General features: G+C 42.2%; 1 protein-coding gene and 1 non-coding gene across 11 annotated transcripts in view; one reads left to right on the top strand and one right to left on the bottom strand.

The window, feature by feature from the left end:
* The window catches only part of Armh3 (armadillo like helical domain containing 3), a 183,381-nt gene that overhangs the window by 35,575 nt on the left and 124,329 nt on the right, over positions 1–23,477 (bottom strand). For 9 of the 10 annotated variants that reach the window (XR_015440664.1, XR_015440662.1, XR_015440663.1 and 6 more), the window contains one exon: positions 2–80. The exons of the other annotated variant lie outside the window; for it this stretch is intronic. Coding sequence is in view for 5 of the 9 variants with exons in the window: in XM_087185784.1 (XP_087041910.1) it covers positions 2–80 (79 nt within the window). In the remaining 4 variants the exon portion in view is untranslated. The remainder of the gene's footprint in view (position 1; positions 81–23,477) is intronic. 10 annotated transcript variants of the gene reach the window in all.
* Positions 754–857, top strand: LOC147825497 (U6 spliceosomal RNA). The gene has a single exon (XR_015440722.1). It is a non-coding gene; the product is annotated as a U6 spliceosomal RNA (small nuclear RNA).

Below are 23,477 nucleotides of genomic sequence, written 5' to 3'. Positions count from 1 at the left end.
CCTGCTCCTCTGACAGTTGCGATATGTGATTCACAGCAGCATAGGACTCAATTTTGGGATTAAAGTGGTTGATGATGGCTCTGAAACAAAGAATTAACATTAATATAGTACCAGATGGAAGAAGAGGGTGGTAACCCAAGGGCCATGGATTTAGCTCAGTGGTTTCGCTGCCTGCTGCACAAGCGCAATGACCCAAGTTCGATCCCCCGTACCCCCCCCAAAAAAAATTAGAAGGTAACCCAGTAAAAATAAGATTGAGTACATTCTGGTTCAGAGTACCAGATCGTGGGAGTGACTGTCAGAGGGTCACTGTCCTCTTACTGAACATGAGAAGGTTACAAATGGGGAGGAATGGATAACTCTGAAACAGGAAGGTGTTAATAATTTTTCAGACAGAGAATAGGATCAAGGGCTGGAGATGCAGCCCAGTGGGAGAGCACTTGCTCAGCGTATGCAAGACCCTGGGTTCAGTCCCAGCAGCACAAGAGAAAAGGAGGGGATAAGTGTCAAGCACCTCTGCTATACAAATGAACTAAGCAGAAAACCCCATAACCAAACCAAACCCAAACCCAAACAAGCACAAAACCCATGCCAAGTCCTTCAGACTCCCAGCGGGACCAGGAGGTTGTCCACTAGGGGGCCCTGGATTTTCAATCAGAAAGAAGTGGTCTCTACCCTGACTGGCAGAAGAAAGGGCTGCTTGGTAGAGCTGGGTCACATGTAGGCTTGACAGTCTGTAAAGAAGATGAGGTTGTGCTTGCTTCGGCAGCACATATACTAAAACTGGAACGATACAGAGATTAGCATGGCCCCTGTGCAAGGATGACACGCAAATTCGTGAAGCTTTCCATACAAAAGAAGAAAAAGAAAAAAAAAAAAAAGCTGAGGTTCATCAAAGCCCAGAAGCAATCTTCATACCTGGTAGCATACAGGTTCAAACCAAAAATTTAACTCCAATCATTCGAATCAATGAATATCATTTTCAAATACTCCCTCTCCATCACTCACTCACATGCAAGAACACCAAATTTTATCAAATCTACCTCCTCAAAATCTCCGAAATCAATAAGATTCTCTGAAACCATTCATTGCCTTGATATACATTCTTGTCATATTTTAGCTGGTGTAGCAAAACAACACAGGTTTTAGATCAAGGTTTGACATAAGTCCATACAGACATAAATAAATGATTAAATAAATGAGGAAAAGAGACAAATCTCTCTTAGTAACAATTTCAAGTAATATGTATAGAGACTCCTTCCCACAGGAGGTGGAGTTTATTTCCCACCCTCACTAAGGATGGGCTATATTTAGTGACTTAGAGTAGCAAAAGAGAAAAACAGTAATTTTAAGTAAAGAAACCTAACAATTCGTATTTAATTTTTTTTTTTTTGGTACCAGGGATCAAACTCGGGTCTTTGTGCTCGTGAGGCAAGTGGCAGAACCACTAAGCCAAATCTCTGGCCCAAAAAATTCATATTTAAGTCCTTGACTAGGCGATGAAGGCTATCACCAGTGATTTTATGTGAATATCATGTAACCTCTGGTACGACATCATGAGATGGGTACTTCCCTTTTGTTTTCTTCAAAAATCTATAACCCGGGGCCAGGGATTTAGCTCAGTGGTTTCACCACCTGCTGCACAAGTGCAAGGACCTGAGTTCAATCTGCGGTACAAAAAAAAAAAATCTATAACCCTAAGGACTGAAAGGTATAATAGATAATGTGAAATAGAAAGAAAAGGGGCAAAGGGGAAGGGGAAGTGGGAGGAGTAGGGGAAAGGAAAGAAGGGAATGGAATTAATATGAGAAAAGGAAAAATTGGAAACAAAGCCTTTGTAAATAGGGAGGGATGGAGGGCTTGAAGGGGGGGTAGGGGAAGGGGGAAAAATAAGAACCAAGAGAGATTATGTAAAGGTGCAAATTTCCAATGATGAATGTCATTATATTGTATACCTAAAATGTACCAATAAAATAAATTTTTATTTTTTGGTACCGGGGATCGAACTTGGGTCCTTGTGCTTGTGCAGCACACAGCGAAACTACTGAGCTAAATCTCCAGCCCAATAAAATAAAAGTTTTTTAAAAATCTGTAACTCTAAAAGGGTCAGGAATTTAGCTCAGTGGTTCTGGCATCTGCCTCTAAAGCACAAGGTCCTGAGTTCGATCCCCAGTACCTAAAAAAAAGGAATCAGACAAATTAAGACTGGGACATTCTACTGGATATCAGTGCTTCTTAAGAATGGAAAAGCCGTAAATAAGAAGATTTGAGGAAATGTCACAAAGCAGAGGACCCTGGGGAGATGACAACTAAACATAGTCTGGCGCTCTGGACGGGGTCCTGGAGCAGAAAGGGTATTAATGTGTAAACTAGTAAAATCTAAAAAAAATATGGAGTTTCTACTTAAATTGTGCTGTTTCAATGTCAGTTTTTAATTTTGCTTTGCTTTGTTTTTTTTGAGAGAAAGTCTCACTTTGTAGTTCAGGCTGGCCTTGAACTCCTGGTGATCCTCCTGCCTCAGCCTCCCAAATGCTGAGATTATAGGTGTATACCACCAGGCCCGCTAATGGGCTAATGCCAGTTTCTTTGTGTTGATAAATATACTATGCTAATGTAAACTGAGTAAAAGTAGGCTGAGGGCATATAGGGACTGTACATTATCTGTACTTTTTCTATAAATCTAAAATTATTGCAAAGTTTATTAAAACATATGTGTACATGCGATAACCAAACAAATAGTTTTAATATTGCTTTTTTTTTTTTTTTTTGGTACTGGGGATCGAACTCGGGTCCTTGCGCTTGCAGGGCAGGCAACGGAACTACTGAGCTAAATCCCCGGCCCCGTTATTGCTTATTGATAATAAAAAACTATTTATATAGAACCATTCTCTCTAATACAGGTAAACTATAAGCCAGAAACTAAAAAAAAAAAAAGGTCTGGAATCCACTTGCTATTTGGACTAATTTTTGGCAAGCTGTATATTTACCAGAAGAAAAAGAGGGAATAATAATACCTAACTCAGCCCTTAGCATAGTACCTGGGAATAGCACATTGTAGTCACATAGTAAATGTCTGTCCAAAGAGCAACCAAACCTTACAGGGCTCTTGCAATATTTATTTAATTTATATACATACATATATAATATTTATGTAATAGGATTCATTATAACAGAAACCTGGTAAAACAGTGTCAAACACCTAGATACAATGTCTGGCACACAGTGCTGGTGCTCAGAAATATTCAAGGAATGAATAAATCAAATAAGATAGAAACAGGTCAGTAGCAAGAGGAGAGTTCTGATAACGTCTTTTCTTTTTTTTGGTACCAGGGATCCAACTCAGGACCTTGTGCTTGCCAAGTTGGCATGGCACCACTGAGCTAAATCTCCAGCCCATAACCTTTTTTTTGTACTGGGGATCTAACTCAGGTCCTTGTGCTTTCCAGGCAGGCAGCGGAACCACTGAGCTAAATTCCTGGCCCCTGTAACCCAATTTTTAAAAGAGCAAAATATTTGAATGGCTATCAAAACATGCTTAGTTGGGTGTGGTGGTGCATGTCTGCGATACCAGCACTTGAGAGGCCGAGGCCAGCCTGGGCTACACTGGGAGTTCAAAGCCTGCCTGAACTACAAAGGAAGAAGAAGGGAGGAGGGGGAGGGGGAGGCAGAGGAGGAGAGACGAAGAAGACGAAGGAGGAGGAGAAGAGGAAAAGAAGGAGAAAAAGGAGGAAGAAGACAAAGATGACAGAGACAAAGAAGGAAGAAGGAGGAGGAGGAGGAAGGAAGGAAGGAAAAGAAAAAAGAAAAGATGCTTGAAGCCCAATGTGGTGGTGCATGCCTGTAATCCCAGCACTCTGGAGGCTGAGGCAGGAGGATCACTGTGAGTTTGAGGCCAACCTGGGCTATATAGTAAGTCCAAGGCCAGCCTGGACTACACAGCAAGACCCTGACTCAAAAAACAAAACAAGGGCCAGGGATTTAGCTCAGTAGTTCCGCTGCCTGCCTTGCAAGCGCAAGGTCCCAAGTTTGATTCCCAGAACCCAAAAAAACCCAAAAACTATCAAAAAACAAAACAGGCCACCTGCTGCGCAAGCGCAAGGACCCGAGTTCCATCCCTGGTACCAAAACAAAAGAAAATAAAACAATCCCAAAAGATGCTTGACATCATTAGCCATTAGAGAAATACAAATCAAAGCCATGACATAACCATTGCATACCCACTAGGATAATGATAATCAAAAAGATACTGGCAGGGTGGGTAAAAATGTGAAGAACCTGGAATGTGCACGCATTGCTGATTGGGTTATAAATGGTACAGCTTTTTTGGAAGTGGCTTGGCAGTTCCACAAATGTCACATATAGTTATCATCTGACCCAGAAAGTCTACTCATATGAATATACGCCCACAAAAAAATTGGAACACAAGTGCTCAGAGCAAGAGCCAAAATGTGAAAACTGCCCAAATGTTCGTTAACTGAAGAAGAGATAAACAAAATACAGTACAGCTATAAAGAACAACAGTCTTAACAAAGAACAAAACTAAAACATGCTATAACATGGATTAACCCTGAAACTGTTAAGTGAAAGAAGCTAAATACAAATAAGTATAGTGCTGGGGATTCAGCTCAGTGGTTCCGATGCCTGCCCCACAAATAAGTATTACATGACTCCATGTACAGCAATGTTCCACAATAACCAAAATTTTAGAGAAGAAATTTTAATTTAGAGAAGAATTTTAGATTAGAGGTTGGTTAGGGATAGGAGGAAGGTCAAAGAAGAGGATACAGGTTTTCTTTCCAAGGGACAAAATAATCTAAAATTAGATATGGCAATGGTTCTACAACTTTGTGATTACACTAAAAAAAATGACTTGTACACTTTATTTTATTTAATTTTTGGTACTGGGGATCGAACTCGGGTCCTTCCACTTGCAAGGCAGGTGGTGGAACCACTGAGCTAAATCCCCAGAAACTTGTACACTTTAAGTAAGTGAACTGCATTACATGTGAATGACTAAAGCCGCCTTGACTCTAGCAGTTACTGAGGCTCCTTTTCCTAGCCACTTCTACACAGAATTCACAGATCCCACAGTACTAAATCACCAAGAGAACTTTTTTTTTTTTTCTTTTTTGCAGCACTAGAGATTGAATCCAGGGCCTTTGCACTGAGATGCAGGCCTAGCCCTTTTAAATTTTTAAAAAATTACTTTGAGACAGGGTCATTCCTATTTGCCAAATTACTCAGGTTGGACTTGAACTTGGAATCCTTCTGTCTTAGCCTTCCAGAGTGCTGGTATTACAGCTGTGCCACCTTGCCCAGCTTCCAAGAGAATTTTTCTAAATCATACATACACTAGTAATGCTGGTGGCAAGAGCTCATTGAGCCACTATTTTGTAAATCACAATAGAGTTCAGGAGGAGAGAGAGAGAAGAGCAGAGAGGAGAGAGAAAAGAGAGAGGAGAGAGGAGAGAGAGGAGAGAGGAGAGGAGAGAGAGGAGAGAGAGGAGGGAAGAGGGAGACAGAGGGAGAGAGGGAGAGAGGGAGAGAGGGAGAGAGAGAGAGAGAGAGAGAGAGAGAGAGAGAGAGAGAGAGAGAGAGAGAGAGAGAGAGAGCGCTCTGTGGTGTAGCACAGGCAGCAGAGATGTGAATGAGACTAGCATTGGATGGCCCATGGCCAGGGGAAACCAACCCTACCTCCTAGTAATATGCATGAAGTTCTTAAACTAAAAGTCCAGAGTTTCATTTTTTATGTTTGTATTTTCAGACAAGGTCTCACCAGGTAGTTCAGGCTGTCTTTGAACTCACTATGTAGCCCAGGAAAGCTTTCTGTTACTTCTTATTAATGTAATCTAACATCTTCTACAAGCAAGCCTCCATTTTTGTTTGTTTTGTGTTTAGGGGCAGGAAGGATGAGGTGAGAACTGGGGGAGTGTTTTATACTGGGACTGGGCCTCCTAATGCTACTGAGTTAGAAAGTCCCAAAGGGAAAGAGAAAAAAGAAATAGACAATGTCATAGTGCAGGGAAAATGCTAAAATCAGCCAAAGTGAGGCACAGGCCCAAGGCACCTGTAAGGGCAAGAATCTGGGCCACCCTCCAATGCTACTATCAGCTTCCGACTGCTGAAGACAAAGGTCACTTTGACAGAAGCGAAATGAACTGGACAGACGGGACAGCAAGGCTGAGCGGCAAAAGGCTGGAGACTTCTTGCTTCATTTTTAACTTGTTCTCTCCGACTCATGAGTTTGTCAGGCAGCTCTCTTTTCCCAAGTGCTGAGTAGTAGTTGATAGCTGAGACACACAGTTAATGCCCAGCTTAACCAAGGTGTTCACAGGAATGTTACCTGTAAAATGTAGGCAATATAGCTTAAGGGAAAATGGAGATTCTTCCTCAAATCCAATGAGTCTAAAGCAAATCTTCCAAAGACACACTGTCCTACAATCTCAGCCCATTGACAGAGTATCTGAAGATCTCTCACGAAACAGTAAATACATAATAGTTTCATCCAGAAGCCCAGGGCATGGTTATTGTTTCATTGCTGAGAAACTTGGAGGAAGTAAGCTGTCTATAAAGGCTGCTGTGTAAATCCTTCAGGCAGAAAAGAAAAAAAAGCAAAGGCTGTTTAGGAGAAAAAGCTTCTGCCATTCTCACTCCAGTGAAGGAGGATACATAACTGGTGGATTCAACCTGGTATATACTGACCAGATTCTTAAGAGTTATTCATATCAGGCTACCAAACTTGCATTTTAAAAAAAGCTCTAGGGCCGGGGATTTAGCTCAGTGGTTAAGTGGTTACGCCGCCTGTTTTGAAAGTGCAAGGACCTGAGTTCAATCCCCGGTACCAAAAAAAAAGCTCCAATCTTGTAAAGTTATAGTCTTCTATGTTCAAATGTATGCTATAACATGTTCAGCTGGATCTCTTGATGTTGTTTACTTGGTTTTCTTCACAAAGAATGTTTTTCTCTTTACCACTAAGAAGCCTGGCTCTTATATTCCCTTAGGTCCAGTTAAAATACCACTGCCCCCCTCAACAATGTGGTACAGTACATATAGTACATATAGTGGAAAGGGGAGGCTTTGGAGTTATTCGGCCTGAGTTAAGATCCTGATTCCCCCATGTATTAGCTGCATGACCTTGGGCAAGTGGTCAACCTGAGTACCCCACCCCCCTTCCTTTCTTTCTTTTTGCAGTACTGGGAAGTGAAACCAGGACTTCTCACTCCCTAGATAAGGGCTCTATCTGGACTGACTGCATCCCCAGTTCTTTTTACTTTGAGACAGTGTCTTGCTAAGTTACCCAAGCTGACCTTGAACTTTTTTTTTTTTGAGACAGGGTCTCACTATGTACCCCAGGCTGGCCTCGAACTCATGGCCACCCTGTGCCACCATGCCCAGTCCTGGCCTTTGAACCTTCAATCCTCTAGTTGGGATGACAGACGTGTGCCACTGTACCTAGCTACTGAGTACGTTTCTTCATCTGGCGTATATCTTCTCTAAAACTTTCCTCTGTTTTTCTAAATACCATCTAATGTACCCTAAAGGAAAAAAATTTTTTTAATGTTTCCCCTTTTTGCCAAGTATGGTGGCACACACCTATAATCCCAGCACTTGAAAGGGTGAGGCAGGATTGCTCTGAGTTCAAGGCCAGCCTGGACTACATACCGAGACCCTGTCCCCTACAAAAAGTTTCCCCTTTCCTAGACCAGTCCAGCGATACATTACAGAATATTTCCTCAGATAACTATCTGGGGATCAAAGCCATCATAATCATAATTGCTTTTACCTGAGAAACATTCAAACACACTAGCTCCTGAGACAGTGAGAAGGTGTACCTGAGTGTTACCTGGCAGTAGTTAAAATGGTTCGTCTGAGGCTGAGTTATTTAATTTTACACTAACATTCCTTTTCACCTTCAGAATTGCCTCTCCCGCTCCCATTTCAGGCAGTAATATGCTTCCTTCCTCATGGAGCCAATGAATCTTCAGCTCATCTAGTTCAACAACAAAAAAAGCAATTTCCCTTGATGCCTGTTAACAGGAGTGCATTACAAGCCTCAGAGATTCTGCTGATTAACATTTAACAAAATAAAACTTCAAGAATTTCTTCTAACCTTTTCACTTTGAAACTAATCCAAACTTCAGCAAGTGACCTGTTGGAGCATCCCTCTAACTCATCCCTCAGTGTCAGGCCTTAACCCTTTCATGCCAATTACCCTCCTCCTTATACTACTGTCCTGTGGCCATTCTTCCCAGGACCAAAGTCGCTGGAACTGAAACTTGGTATTGAAGGTATTTCCATAGCCAGCAGGAAGGATGAGTCTTTGGCTAAAGCATCTAGTTGCTGCTTTAACATATGATCCAATTTTGTAAACTGGCTAAGAAGTTACTTAAGAGAATCTGATTCATCTGTGCACAGAAATTTGTTGGTTGAAAGAAGTGGGGCAGAGAATGCATATCACTGACAACGCCTTAATGAGTTTCGTATTTTAACCTGGGGAACAATCTTGCTCAGCATTCCTTTTGATTTATGGCTAAGAAACACATGTTAAAACAGGTAAATTATTCACCTACTGACTACATTTTCATTTCAGGCATTAAACAGATGACAGTCACAATTCATTAAACTGAAGAGAAACAGGAGAGGGTTAACATGTATGAAACGTTAGCTGGGGGTGGTGGGACACACCTGTAATTCTAGCATTCCAGAGGCCAAGACAGGAGGACTGGAAATTTGAGGCTGTTATGACTAGTATCTAGATGTCCCCTCAAAGACTCATGTGTCCATAGGTGGGGTTTCTCTGAGGTAGCTGGATCTAGGGTATTTTGTCTCAGCAACAGTAACTAAGACAGAATTTGGTACCAAGAGTGGGGTTGTTGCTGTGACTGTACCTGACCGTGTGGTTCAGAAGCCTTTGGAACTGGCTTATGGGAAGAGTTTAGAAAGGTTAGGAGATACTGGCTGAAAAGGCAGCCCTGGAATACTTTAGGCTGTACTTGATGGGAGATTCTGGTCAGAGATCAGAAGGCCAGAATGCTGGTAGAAATGCTGCCAGTAAAGACCAGGCTCAGGAGGTGTCTGTTGGGAAGAAGGACTGAATTAGCTGTTGGACTACAGACCATGTGTGTTATACTTTGGCAGAAAGTTTGTCTGCATTTTGCTCCTGTCCAGAGATGTTTGCCTGAGACTGAGACTAAAGGCAGAGCACTAATTAATCTTGCATAAGAAATTTCAAGGCAGTCTAATGCTCAGGCAGTGGCATGGCTACTGTTGGGGGCTTTTAGCCAGATTTATGTTGAGAATCAAGAGCAAAGAGCCCAGAAGAATGATTTAAAATGTTTTGAGTTTGGCCACAAGGGAAGGTCTGATAAAGTTGTGGGCTGCAAAGATGGAGCAGAAGAAAACCTGGTTGCTGAGAAGGAAGAGGACAATACAAAGGATGGCCCAAGGACATCACAAAAACCAGCAGGACTTCTCACTTTGCAGCCTCAAAATTGAAAAGGTGAAAGACTCTGCTTTGAGAAGAGAGCCCTAGAACACCATGTTCTATAACGGCGGTGGCCTAGGGAAGATTTTCCTCAGGATTTGGTTCCTAGTGCTCAACAATCTGGACACTTGACTCCTACAGCCAAGAGAAAAGGAAGGATGGCTACTGCTCCAGCTGGTGGTAGACTTTAGCATCAACCATGTGATACTGGTTTTAGGTACATGAAGAATGCAAGAGTTGTGGGGTCAGGAAGGCTTCCACTCAGATTTCAGAAGAAGGCCTGGGAAGCCAGGCAGTGTGCCCTGAGAGGGTGGAGTGTGAAGCTGTGAGTGTGAAGCTGAAGGTGCAGTTGAGACCCCAGAAGGTTGGAGAAGCCAAGAGTCTGGATCATCTGAGGAGACCCACAAAGAGTGAGCAAAGCTGGCCCAAGAAAGAAGCCATGGGAGCTACAACCACCAGCAGTGCCATAGGGGCAGAGACACCCAAGCCCTTTGGAGTTCACATGTTACCACAGATTGCCAGGGATGCTAGACACGGAAGTACAGGATTTAATGTTTGCTCTTCTAGATTTTGGTCTTCTTTTGTTCCCATTCCTTTCTGTCCCCCTCTCTGTACCTTTTGAAATGGAAATGTCTGTCTTATGCCATTGTATACTGGAAGTATTAAAACTTTTTTTCATTTGTACAGGGGCTCACAGCTAAGAGTTTGCCTTAAATCTCAGAAGAGACTTAGACTTGGACTTTTCAGCAATGCCGAAACTCTTAGGACTTTAGCAACTATTAGAGAGGATATGTATGAGTCTTTGGGGGGACCAGGGATGGAATGTTATGGTTTATATCTACATGTTCCCCCAAAGCCTCATGTTTTGTTGTTTTTTTTTTTTTTTTTTTTTAGCCTCATGTTTTTATAGGTAGGGTTTTTCAGAGGTGGCTGGATCTGGGATGTGTGATGGTGAGATTTAAGTGTGTGATGCTGGGATTAAGGGTGCCCCACCCTGGATGTGGGTGCCATCACCCAAAGGGTAGGTATCCTGTATGAAATATAAATGCAGACTTGGTTGCTGCTGCTGTTGCTTTGCTGCCTTCTGTCTGCCATGATCTGTTTCTCCTCTGCCAGGCCACCCTACCTTGGAGCTACCCAACTATGAACTGAAGCTTCTACAAACTGAGCTGAAATAAACCTTTCCTCCTTTAACTTTGAGTGTCGGGTATTTTACTTCAGCAACAAGAAAATAACTAAGACAGAGGCAGGCCATTGTGGACTTGATAGTGAGACCCTATCTCAAAAACAAAATGAAACAAAAGCAATGTACAGGCACATGGCACAAGGGGTAGCTGCTTTCTTTTCTTCAAGCTGTGTGCATAACTATGCATTTTAGCAGTCTGGGCTCTCTACTCTGATGTAAGACTTTACCCAATGTGGGCTTAAGCAATTGATTATAGCGACTTTGCTTTGTATCTTCCTGCTTCAGCCTCCCAAGTGGCTAGGGCTACAGGCTCATGCCACTATGTCCAGCTTAAAGTGAGCTAGTTTCTGGTTATTGTGGTCCCATACCACAGATTTCAGCAACGTAAGAAGCCACAGGCTTTATATACAGGCTATATGTTCTTGCACTGCCATTAACAGGCAACAGAACTTCCTACTTCAGACACTAGCCTCACATTTTTTCAATTTCTATAACCACTGTGTAAACGGAGACTGAAGCATAGAGCTGCAAGAACCTCCAAAGTCAAAGGGATCATCTGCAGTTCCCTAAAAGGTACTGCTTAATGCATTCCCTGTAGGTATGTCTACAGAATGAAAACCTTTTGGACTGGTTTGGTCCCGGATTTCCTATCTCCACAGCAGGGTCTACATTCTCAGAAACACTTCCTGAATATAAAGGAAGAAAACAGGCTGTGTAAAATTGTGTATTAAATTTCTTTGATCTTATTCATGACAGAAGAAAATCCTAACACATATCTAGGAGGAATTCTAAAGCAGTGGAGATCAGCTTAAAATCCCAAGAAATGATCCAATTTTAGTTAATGGATAATATTCCAATTTCTTAACTGACTTGAAAACTTTCTTTAAAACTGGCATGAGAAAAAACTTGAAATATTTAAATTATACCTCATTCTCATTAGCCAATAGTATGTTTAAATTTTTTTTTTTTCTTTGGTACCAGGGATCGAACTCGGGACCTTGCACTTGTGAGCCAGGCATCAGAACCACTGGGCTAAATCCCTGGCCCTAGAATACATTTAATTTTTAAGCATGGAGGGGGCAGAAAAATGAACAATTAAGCTTCTTTTCCTATCACTTAAAGAAATAGAGGCAAAAAACCCAAACCAAACCAAAATAGCACAAAGAAAAAACAATAGAGGCAATAGTGGATCACATGTTAGACTGGGGAGGGCAGGAAATATTCCGGGAATCCTATACCAGTTAAGAGAAAAGGAGTCATACGGGTACCACACCAAATGAGAAGAGCCCTGTCTACCTCACACGTGCAGAGGAAGGCCAAGAGTTCTGAGTGGCCTAGGGTGGCCCATGTGGATCCTATCCTGCCCTTTTGTTTTGTTTTGTTTTATTTTGTGGCAGGGTCTTGCTCTGTAGCCCAGGCTGGCCTTGATCTTGAGGCCATCCGCCTGCCTCAGCCTCGGAGCACTAGGATCACAGGTGTGCACCATCACGCCCAGCTGGATCTCATCTTAGACAGGAATGGTCCTGACATTCATTCCAGGGGAGATGGGATGGTGGGCCATATGGATCACCACTGGTTAGTACTCTAAAACAGGAATGAAGTTAAAAGACATGGAAAAAGTTTTATCCACCATCCCAGCGGACCTTGAGAGCACCTCAGGAAAGGCAATCGGCGAGATTACCAAAGCAATTAGCAAATGAACACTTACCATAAAGCCTCTATCAGTTAAGTGAACAGAGGTGAATCTTATTCCACACAGTCAGCCCTGAGCCTGCAGGTGCTAAGCTCCGAGACTGGCATTGCGCAGCCTGGCTACTCACCAGCACACTGACAGGGAGCGCTGCCCTTCCTGTCGGCTCTGAAGCAGCCCGCATTTACTTGCTCTGGCGGGGACGTAATCCTTCTTCAGAGACCCGACACAGTGGCTTCCAGCAGGAAGCCTGGATGCGGCTATGAGGCAGGAGTGGGGCTGACTTGAGAGAGGGGCCCAGAGGTATCAGGTGGGTATGGGAATAAGTAGGAGAGCTGGGTAGCAGGTCTGTTAGGAAGGTAAGGAGCATGGGCTTGTTTAGGAAACTGAGAATTAAATAAAGAATAAACAAGCATTGCGCCAAGTGTAGTTGACAGCCTATCTCTCTCAAAAGGAAAAAAAATTAAAATCTCACTACAATATGCTTTCTCCTCAGGAAAAGAAATACTGAGGAGTGCTGCTTTTCCAATATGAACAGCAGCCTCAGTATCAGCTTTATTTGTTAGCACCGAAGGGGACAGATTTTCTCAACAACCTTATTAGTATCTGTTATTTAACAATAACTCACTGTTTGCTAGACAAGATGGATGTTCATCCTAAGACAAATGGAACCTGAGCATCCTATTTCTTTCTGCAAATAATTCAATGACAATTCTTTTTTGTCTTTTGTGACAGGGTTTCGCTATGTAGTTCAGGCTGGCCTTGAACTCACTGTGTAGCCCAGGCTGGCACAGAATTCTCAGTGACCCTCTTGCCTCAGCCTTCCAAGTGCAGGGACTACAGGCATGCGCCAACATACTCAGACTCATTTCAATAATTCTGAGACCAAAATGAAAGCCCCAAATGACTAAATGCCAACCACTTAGTGAAAACACTTTTATTCAACAGAAACCCTCACAAGGGAAAGACTGTAAGAGAGGCTGTGGAGACAAATTGAAAACTTTTTTTTTTTTTTGGTACCAGGGATCGAACTTGGGTCCTTGCACTTGGGTCCTTGCACTTGGGGGGCAGGCGGCAAAACCACTGAGCTAAATCCCTGGCCACAAAAACTTTCATTTATTTTTATTTTTTATTTTTATTTTTTGGTACCAGGGATTGAACTCAGGACCTTGTGCTTGAGCGGCAGGCGCCGGAACCACTGAGCTAAATCCCCGGCCCAAAACTTTCTATTTTTTAAGTACTGAGGACTGACCATGGGGCTTTTGCACTGAGCTACACCCCCCAGCTCTTTTTGCTGGGAGACAGACCAGCCACTGAAGAAATGCCACAGGCTGGGTTTCAGATGGAACTGATGCTAAAGGTCTCATCTCCTGAATCTGCATGGGCACTGCTCTCCAGGCCTAGAACAGGAGCAAAAGCTGGGGTGGAAGTGACGGGCAGCTGTGTGGCTCCCACATCTCTGTTTGCTACAGAGCCTGCAGTTAGTTCCCTTCCATTCAAGAGCAGTGAGAGGGGAAGGAGGGCAAACTTGAGGACTCCTCCTCAGAACCAGCAGCTCTGCCCAGGAGAGGACTTTATGGGAGCCATAAGCTTGGGCCTGACTCTTTGACAGCACTTCCAATAATAGCTAGCAGAGCAGGGGGCGAGCGCCAGCTCCAAACATTCATCATAATATAGTGCAACAAGATGAAGGTCTTTAGGGGAGAATCTGAAATTCCAGCCTAACAAAATGAACCCCATGTGGAGAGTGAGGGGGTGGGCTCTGGCAGACTGTACGGGAGGCTGGATGTAGTTTTTTTGTGTTCACCAAGAGATTATTAGCTGTATTCTCTCCAATATACCAGGAAGAGGAATAAGCTTTTCGCTCACCTGAAAAAGTGGTGCTACAAAAGGAGAACTTTAAAGTGATTACAGAACACTGCTTATCCTATAAAGGCCTATTTATTTATTTGCAGCATTGTGGATTGAACCCAGGGCCTTCACATTTATTTACATTCCCTCCCTCTTATTTTTTTGATACAAGGTCTTGCTAAGTTCCTGAGTTGTCCAGGGTGGGCTTGAATTTGTGATCCTCCTGCCTCGGCCTAACAGAGTGCTGGGATTACAGATGTGCACCACCTTGCTCAGCTTAAACACCATGTTAGACAGATATTTGTATTTTCTTCTCCTCCCTTATTATGCAAAATGACTTCCTTCTCACATGGTCAAAGAATAATCTGTAGCTAGAAGAATGTCATACGGTATCTGCAGTGAAGGGCTGGCCAGCACCACCTAACTCTTGACAATTCAGTTTGACAAACATCTAAATACCTGCCATGGGCAGGCACTACACTAGGCAATGGGGAGATGAATAAAATATGATCCCAGATAGCAGAGAGCATACAGTTAAGTGGAAGAGACACATACCACAGACACAGTTGCATCATGATGTGGTAAGGACTAAGACAAAGAATAAACAAAGGGCACTTGGCCCAACCTGGGGGCTTGGGGAAGGCATTCTGAAGGAACAGTCTGAAATATCAATTACTTTAATCACATACTGTAATTATATGGCACATTTTCTTACGGGGATGAAGACTGATACCCACTTCTTATCAATTGTACAAAAGAAGGCTTACTAGTTAAATTAAGTCCAAGAATTCAATAAACAGCCACATTTTTCTAGTAAAGTTATACCTCCTTCCTAGCCACAACCTATTTCTGGTCTATTCTATTCCTCATGCAAGAATACTTTGTCCCTTCATTTACAAGCCTTGCCTGCATCAGCAACTTATCCCTAGCAACCACATGTACCCCTTCACCCCGATTTAATGAGCAATTGTGTAACCAGTAAGTATCAGCAGTTCTGGCTGTTCGGGGTCTTTGCTGCTCATTCAGCTCTGACCATCCCTGGTCCCCGTTTCACTCTGACTCTGTCTCTGAGTCTTTCTTCTTGCCTTGAGTCATAGCACCAAACAGGAGATTGGGATCCTCTGCAGGGGTCCCTGGTATCTCATCTTATTTTTTTTTCTGGCGAAATGGAGGACAACTTTTGTGAAAGCCATAAAACTTTGCCATCGAGTCCTGTTTATTCAGCGTGGCTGCTAGAGACAGCCCAAGCCAGGCTGCATAGCTCCTCTCCACTAGACTCAAGGCACAGCTGAAGCAGCCGCCTCAGCTGAAGGCAGGCCTTTCTGCCAAGGGCAGGGAGGGGCCTCAGCTGTGCTGGGCCGCCGTTTCCAGCTGGCCATGCAGCTGCCTCAATGACAGCCATGCTCAAGTCTCTGATCACCACCAAACAACAATGCAGACTAAATGGCTCTGCTTTGCAGCTGCTGGGTATTTATAAGTTCCTGTGGTCTCTTCGGGCTTATAAGATAATAATACACATTTGGGAAGGTTCTCAGTGAGAAACACAAAAGAGAACCTTTAACTCCACAGACAGCCTAGACACCTCCATCAGCAGCATGTGAAAACACTATCAGCACATACAGGGCCCTTCTGCAGGGTCCCAAGCTTACATAAACAATAGCAACCCACCACTCAGCCAACTAGAAGGTTTTTTAAGGTATCCTTAAAATCACTTATAATTCAGTAAATCTGCAAAGGTAAAAGTAGTATTAATTCCCCTGACTTGTTTACTTAAAAAAGAAAAAAAATGCTTAATGCTATCAGCAATTCACTTCAAAGTGGCTTTAGTTGTCTCAAAGCCCTATTTTGGATAATTAAAACCTTTTGGCTATCCTGTTGTTATTCTGTAGGGAATTGGAAGTCAGTAAACCAGGAACTATGTTGGGATAAACAATTCAGTTTATCTCGACTCTGGTAACAATTCCAAAGCATACTTCTGGCTCTATTAGGTTAATCTAGGAGTTGTGAAGTCTGTGTTAAGACCTGACAGCAGATTTATGTGGCTCAGCACACGCATCTGAGTAGTATAAGTGAGGGGAGGTGTACAAGCACTTCTTATACATCTTAATATCCACATTCCTAGCTCAGGGCCTCAGGTCAGGCAATGGTTCTGGAAGACAGTGATGGTAATATAAAGGTCTAAGAAGATAAAGTCATTCATTCATTCCAGCTAACCACTCAATCACTCAACATTTATGGTACTATACCGCACTACACCAGGGGCAGAGATTACAGAAGTAAAACAAAACAAACATGGTCCCTGTCCTTAGGAGCTTATCATTTGTGATAGACATGCAAACAAATGTCCCATAATATGATAAAACAATTTAAGAAAGAAACATAAAGGGGCAGGGATTTAGCTCAGTGGTTCTGCTGCCTGCCTCACAAGCGCAAGGTCCTGAGTTCGATCCCTCGTAGCAAAAAAAAAAAAAAAAGAGAGAGAGAAACATAAAGTCCTGTGGCAATGCAGGTGTGAATCATTCTGCCTCAACGAATCCAGAAGATTTCAAGGAAGGTTATATATGAGCTAAATTTTCAAACATACATAGCAGAATGGGAAGACAAAGGAGTATGAAATTTGAGACTCTCTGGCCAGGCCTAATTTGGCCAGTCTTATGGTTTATATCTAGTCATCCCCGCAAAGTCTCATACACTCATAGGTGGGGCTTTTGGGAGGTGACTGGATCATGGAGGTGTGACACTCATCAGTGGGTTAGTCCACTGATGGATTTATGGCTGGGTGTGATGCTGAGAGGTGAAGCCTGGTGGGAGGAGGTGGGTCACTGGGGGTGTGGCCTGGAGGGTATATATTCCTTCTCTTTTTTCTTTTGGAACCAGGGATCAAACTCAGGACCTTGCGCTTGCAAGGCAGGAGGCAGAACCACTGAGCTAAATCCCCGGCCCTATATCCCTTCTCTTTAATTGATCTCTTGCTGCTTCCTGCTGCCCTGCCATGAGCTGTTTCTCCTCTCCAATGCGTCTCTGCCTTGGACCCAGCCAATTACGGTCTACAAACTGTGAGCTAAAATAAACCCTTTGTCCTTTAACTTGTGGGTGTTGAGTATTGTGTCTCAGCAATGAGAAAGTAACTAAGACAGCCAGCAAGCAAGGCTAGGATCAAGTTGTCACATGGAAAAGTTTGGACACTATCTTATCCCTAACAGTGACAGGAAATGGTGTAAGATTTAAAACCTGTGGTTTTCCTAAAAGAATATTTCAGATGTACAAATCACACAGAAAAGAATATTCTGAGTTGGGCATGGTGCACATCTATAATTCCAGCATACTGGAGGCTGAGGCAGGAGGACTCCTGCAAGTTCAAGGCCAGCCTGGGCTACATAGTCCAAGGCTCACCTATCATTCAACTGAAAGAATCATTACACCCACCTTTCAAACCCTGCATGTGTGCACCTTTCTCAGTTTTTTTTCTGTACTGGGGACTGAACCCAGAGCCTTCACACTGAGGTACATTCCCAGCCCTCTTTTATTTTTTGTTCTGAGGCAGGGTCTCACTAAGGTGTCCAAGCTGGGTTTGAACTTGTGATCCTCCTGCTTCAGCCTCCCAGAGTCCTGGGATTATAGCTGCGCACCACCATTCCTGGCTCATGTACTCCTTTTTGATTACATAGCTGTCTCACTTACCAGAGATAAACACTCTACTGAATTTTGTATTTATTATTCTTATACACAGCTTTATTTTTATTAAATATGTGTCTCGAAATAACATACACAATTTTTGTGTTTTTAAACTTTATGTAGATTATCTTACATTCTGCATCTTGCTATTTTACTCACTATTACATTTGTGACTCATATAGCTCTAGTTCATTTTTTAGCATAATATAATACTCCATTGTATAAATATACTGTAATCCATTCTGTTGACAGAAATGTAAACAATACTGCAGAAAATGTTCTTATTTATACATCCTTGTTTTGGAAAGTTTCTCAAGAAAATATACCTAGAAACTGCCCAACTGCCCTTAAAGTGAGGCTGCCAACTTATATTCCCTCTAGCACTGTAAAGATCTGCATTTCTGAAACCCAACTACAGTAGCTGAATAAAGTGAATAATGGCTGCTACAAGGGGAAAAAGTCTGAAGGCAGAAAGAATGGTCAGGAAGCTAGATGTGGTGGTGCACACTTGTAGTCCTGGAACTCTGGAAGGCTGAGGCAGTAGGATCCAAATTTGAGCTCAGCCTGGATAATTTAGTGAGATCCTGGTTTAAAAATTTTATAAAGGGGCCAGGGATTTAGCTCAGTGGCACTGTGACTGCCTTGCAAGTGCAAGGTCCTGAGTTTGATCCCTGGTACCAAACAAACAAACAAATTACAAAGGCCTGGGCATTTAGCTCAGTGTATAGGGGCTGAGTTCAGTCCTGAGCATAGCAGCAGAAAGAAGGGCGAGGAGGGGGAGGGGAGAGAGGGGGAAAGAGAGAGGAAGGAGGAGGAGAACAACAGTTACAAGAGTCTTATAATATGAAAGATTATGAGGCCTTGAACTAAAGTAAGGGCTGTAGAAATGGAAATTTTTACTTGGGGGAATATTTATAAAGCAGACCTGAAAAAAATCTATGGATGGTGTGGATGATGGAGAAAGAAGAATCTAAAGAAACACTGAGATTTCTACTTTAGCAACTGAACAGACAACAGCATCATTAACTGACATCGTGAATTCTGGAGGACAACCTTCTTCTGCTTCCCCTGCCCCCACTTTTTTCCCTTGATACAGGGTTGATCTTGAACCTGGTATGTTGCCCAGGCTGGCAATATGCCTGCTTCAGCCCCTCAAGTGCTGGCCACCATGCCTAGCAAGGAAAACTTTCTTAAATGGTGGGGGAAAGGGCAATAATGACTTTTATTCAAAATGTCAATTATGGGGTATTGTGAAATTATGCAGTATATGAAGTTCAAGAGGCAAGATCATGCTGATAATAAAAGTGGTGAGGCTTGTTTCCGAGGGAGCGACAAACAACCAGACATAGATTCAAAACAGTTATGGACAAAATAAAAAAAGAACAGTATTTTCTATCAGTTAACACTACTATTTTTGTCAGGGGGAAAAAAACCTTACATGCCCCATGACACAGGTACCCCCCTGAACTAATTCTGTATCTGACTTTCTGCCTGTCTAGACTAACACCTCCAGGTTACGGTGGAACAAGCAGGGATGAAAGAAGACAGTTTCATAACACCAGACCCCAGAGAGCTACCAAGCTATGTTTTAAATGTCTTCCAAAGAGAAGATGTGACATCCAGTTTGACAAAGGAAATAAGACTTGGTTCCTCAAAGTACCCTATTCAGATACACTTAAATATTTCTATAATATGCTGTATTTTGAACTGCTTGTCTTCTAGATTTACAGATGGATGCTTTTTAAGGAAAAAGAAAGTACTTACTGAAAAGTTATGGGAAATACTTTTGTTTGAAATGAGGCTTGCTATGTTGCCCAGGCTGGCCTCAAACTCGTGCAGGTGTGACACCATGCCCAGCTGTGGTAAATACTTCTCCATTCTTTTCCTAATTTCATCAAAGAAAATGAAGCCTAGGAACTGAAGCAACATTTTTGATCTTGCCATTTCACCCTAGTGGTGTAAAGAAATAATTGGGAAGTTACTATGCCACTAGTCACTGGCCTGTTTTTCAACAGTAACTGACTGACCTTGGAAAGTGCAAGGGTAAAAACCCAGAGTTAAGCCAGGCATGGCAATGCATGTCTGTAATCCCAGCACTCTGGGTGGCTGAGGCAGAAGGGTCACAAGATCAAGCCAGCCTGGGCAATTTAGCAAGATCCCTTCACAAAAGGCAGTGGGGGCTGGGGTTACAACTCACTGCCAAGGTCCTGAGTTCAATCCCAAGTACCACAAAAACAAAATACAAAGTGAAACAAAAAACTCCTCAGAATTTTATTCTAATAAAACAACGTGTTGAGCCAGGCATGTCGGTGCACACCTGTAACACCAGCACTCCAAGAGGCTGAGGCAGGAGGATTGCAAATTTGAACCTAATTGGGGCAACTTCACCAGACCCTGTTCAAAATAAAATATTAAAGATGCTGGCGGTGTGGCTCGGTATGAAAGCCCTATATCACACACAAAAATAAATAAAAAGTAAAATAAAATACATAATGTGTTGATTTCTTCATTTCTATAAATCAAGCAGACAGAAATAGTGGCTAGGGAAATCAGGCTAAACCAGTCTCATATGCTACACTTTAAACACTAAATGATTAAGGAGTTCAGTATCCCCTACCCTGCCCAACAAAGTAACGACGTCTTTAGCCAGCCCATTTTGTCCAATCTTCTTCAGCCTTGTTCCACAGCCAGCCACATGTAGCTACTGAGCTGAGGACCACACCCAGGACCTTGTACACGTGAGGCAAGCAGTGTACTGAGCTACACCCTGAGCCTAAAGTAATTTCGATTTCAAAAAACTGAAGCAGTATAGGGCCAGGGATTTAGCCCAGCAGTTCCAGCACCTGCCTCGCAAGCGCAAGGTCCCGAGTTCAATCCCTGGTACAAAAAAAAACTGAAGCAGTATAAAGTATTATTTCATTAAATAGAACTTTGTTTTAGCAGGACTACATGTTACTTTATCCATTGCAGTGCATGAGATATTACTGCTGTATGACAGTATATGTGTCAGGCAATTGTGTGTTTCTAATATTCCACATAAACCTGCCACCAAGCTAGTTGAAATCAATGGATTGATTCAGTTCCAATGACTTTCCACATATGGATTTAAGGAGGTCATGCACCCATTTAACATGTTATGTAGCAGCAGGCATTACATTAGGCTTTCTCAACCTCAGCACTACCGACATCTGGCTGGGCAATCTGTTGAGGCTGCTCTAGGCACTGTAGAATGCTTAGAAGCCTTCCTGGCCCTACCTGCACGATGCATACCCTCCACCCCATGCTGCGCTGATCAGCACATCCCTCAAGTCCACTGGAGGCCAAAACCGCATCAGTTAATAACCACTGAGCTACAAGTGATCCTCACACAATTCAAAACTGGTGGTTAAACTAAAACACTTATTATTGTTTTAATTATAATTAAATTTTATTTCTAGTTTAACAAAGTAAGGAGTAACCTCACTGGGCAGTTATTTATACTGAAATTGAAGCTTTTCATAATATTAATCATAATACAACTTTCTTTGTAACTCAATATGCAGGAGATTTAATTGTCATTGACAGTACAATGTCAACTAACTACTGCAAAAATTACCGGAAAAATTTGAAAAATGCTTTCTTTTTTTTTTTGTTTTTGGTACCGGGGATCGAACTCGGGTCCTTCTGCTTGTGAGGCAGGCGGTGGAACCACTGAGCTAAATCCCCGGCCCAAAAAATGCTTTCTTGATACTGATAAATTTAGAGTCGCTTTAGGATTTATGTTCTATCTCTCTGAATTTGATGTTGACAAAAGAATTAGTGAATTTACTTAATGTGGAAAGATGTGGCTTTGAAATAAATATGCCCTAACTTTGAAGTCAAATGAATTGTTAAGAAATACAAAAATCAGGACCGGGGATTTAGCTCAGTGGCACCATGCCTGCCTTGCAAGCGCAAGGTATTGCGTTTGATCCCCAGTACTGCAAAAAAACAAAACAAAACAAAACATAAATCAGTTTTATCAATACAGATGCAAATTATAAAGGGAAATGTTTTTAGGTATTCAATGCAGCTTACCAGAAATCTTTAAAGTATGTTTAGAATAACTTGGGTATATTATTCTTTTTCAATTGTTAATTTTTATGAAACCTATATATGAATTAAATATTTCTAATAAAAATTTATCATCTGAATTGAGATGTACTGTAAGTGTAAAATACCCACTTGACTTCAAAGATGTGATGCCAAAAAAGACATGTAAATATCTAATTAGTAATTTTTTGTATTGATTCTATGTTAGAATGCTAAGACGGGGTATTATAGATTAAATAACTATTAAAATTGATTTCACCTATTAAAAAATGAAGTTGTATGTGACTCAAAATTTATTTCTATTGGACAATGCTATCTAGATATTGTTGCAAATGTCTTGCCTGGTATTTTTCCAGGGGCCTTGCTGTAGCCTAAACTTCAAAGTAGGAAATCAGTACAGTGATGAAGCCCTGAGTAAGTTAAAAATAGCAGAGGTTGAATTTTTCTTCAAAATGCCTAGTCTTTGGTGAATAAATACTATGTTTGCCCACTTCTGACAGTAGAAGGGAAGAGTTAGAATCAAACTGAGCCTCATTCCTTGAAGTTACTACCAAGAGAGAACAAACTTCTGTTCTAACATCCACTGTTTGATAATCTAGTCAATTTAAATGCAGAATAAATGCTAAAGTCAGCATTCAGATTGTGTCTTCACCATCTATATTCTGAACTCTTAAAGCAAGAGCCTAAAATCTTAAGGTTAAATAAAAGAGGGGTGATGGGCGTGGTAGCGCATGCCTGTAATCCCAGAACTCAGGAAGCTGAGGCAGAAGGATTGCCACAAGCTAGAGGCCAGCCTGGGCTATAGAGTGAGTTCAAAGCCAACCTGAACTGCAGCCTGAACTACATAGCAAGACCTTGTCTCAAAACAAGAGGGGTGATTTCCCTTACCATTCAGTCAAGACAAGATCATGCCTAAATACATTTCTACAAACAATAAGTACAGTGGTTCTTTTGGAGGGTATATAATGAATGAGCATCTGATAAAAGTTATAGATCCAGTCCTCAGAAAATGAGTGTATACAGAGTTTCGGGTATAATTTCAGATAATTTATAGATACTCTGTAGGCTGTCTATAGGCACAAGTTTATAATTCTTTGCTATTAAAAATAGGGCTGGGGGGGCGGGGATTTAGCTTAGTGGTTTTGTCGCCTGCTGTGCAAGCATAAGGACCCAAGTTCGATCCCTGGTACCAGAAAAAAAAAAAATAGGGCTAGGGGCTGGGGATTTAGCTCAGAGGCACCGTGCCCACCTGGCAAGCACAAGGTCCCGCGTTTGATCCCCAGTACCGCAAAAAAAAGAAAAAGACTAGAGCATACTTGCAAATACAATTGATTTCCGTACACCAAACTTGAAACCCACAACCTTGTCAAATGCATTTCCTTTAATAGCTTTTTTATTTTTATTTTTTGGTACCAGGGATCGAACTCAGAACCTTGTGATTGCGAGGCAGGCACTGGAACCACTGAGCTAAATCCCCGGTTAATAGCTTTTTTATATAAAGTCCATCGGGTCTTCTACAT

This window comes from Heterocephalus glaber, unplaced genomic scaffold, assembly GCF_053883595.1.
Source record: "Heterocephalus glaber isolate CG9 unplaced genomic scaffold, H.glaber_assembly_v1.0 deba00001498, whole genome shotgun sequence".
Lineage (NCBI taxonomy): Eukaryota > Metazoa > Chordata > Mammalia > Rodentia > Bathyergidae > Heterocephalus > Heterocephalus glaber.
This window is presented reverse-complemented; position numbering and strand designations above follow the sequence as displayed.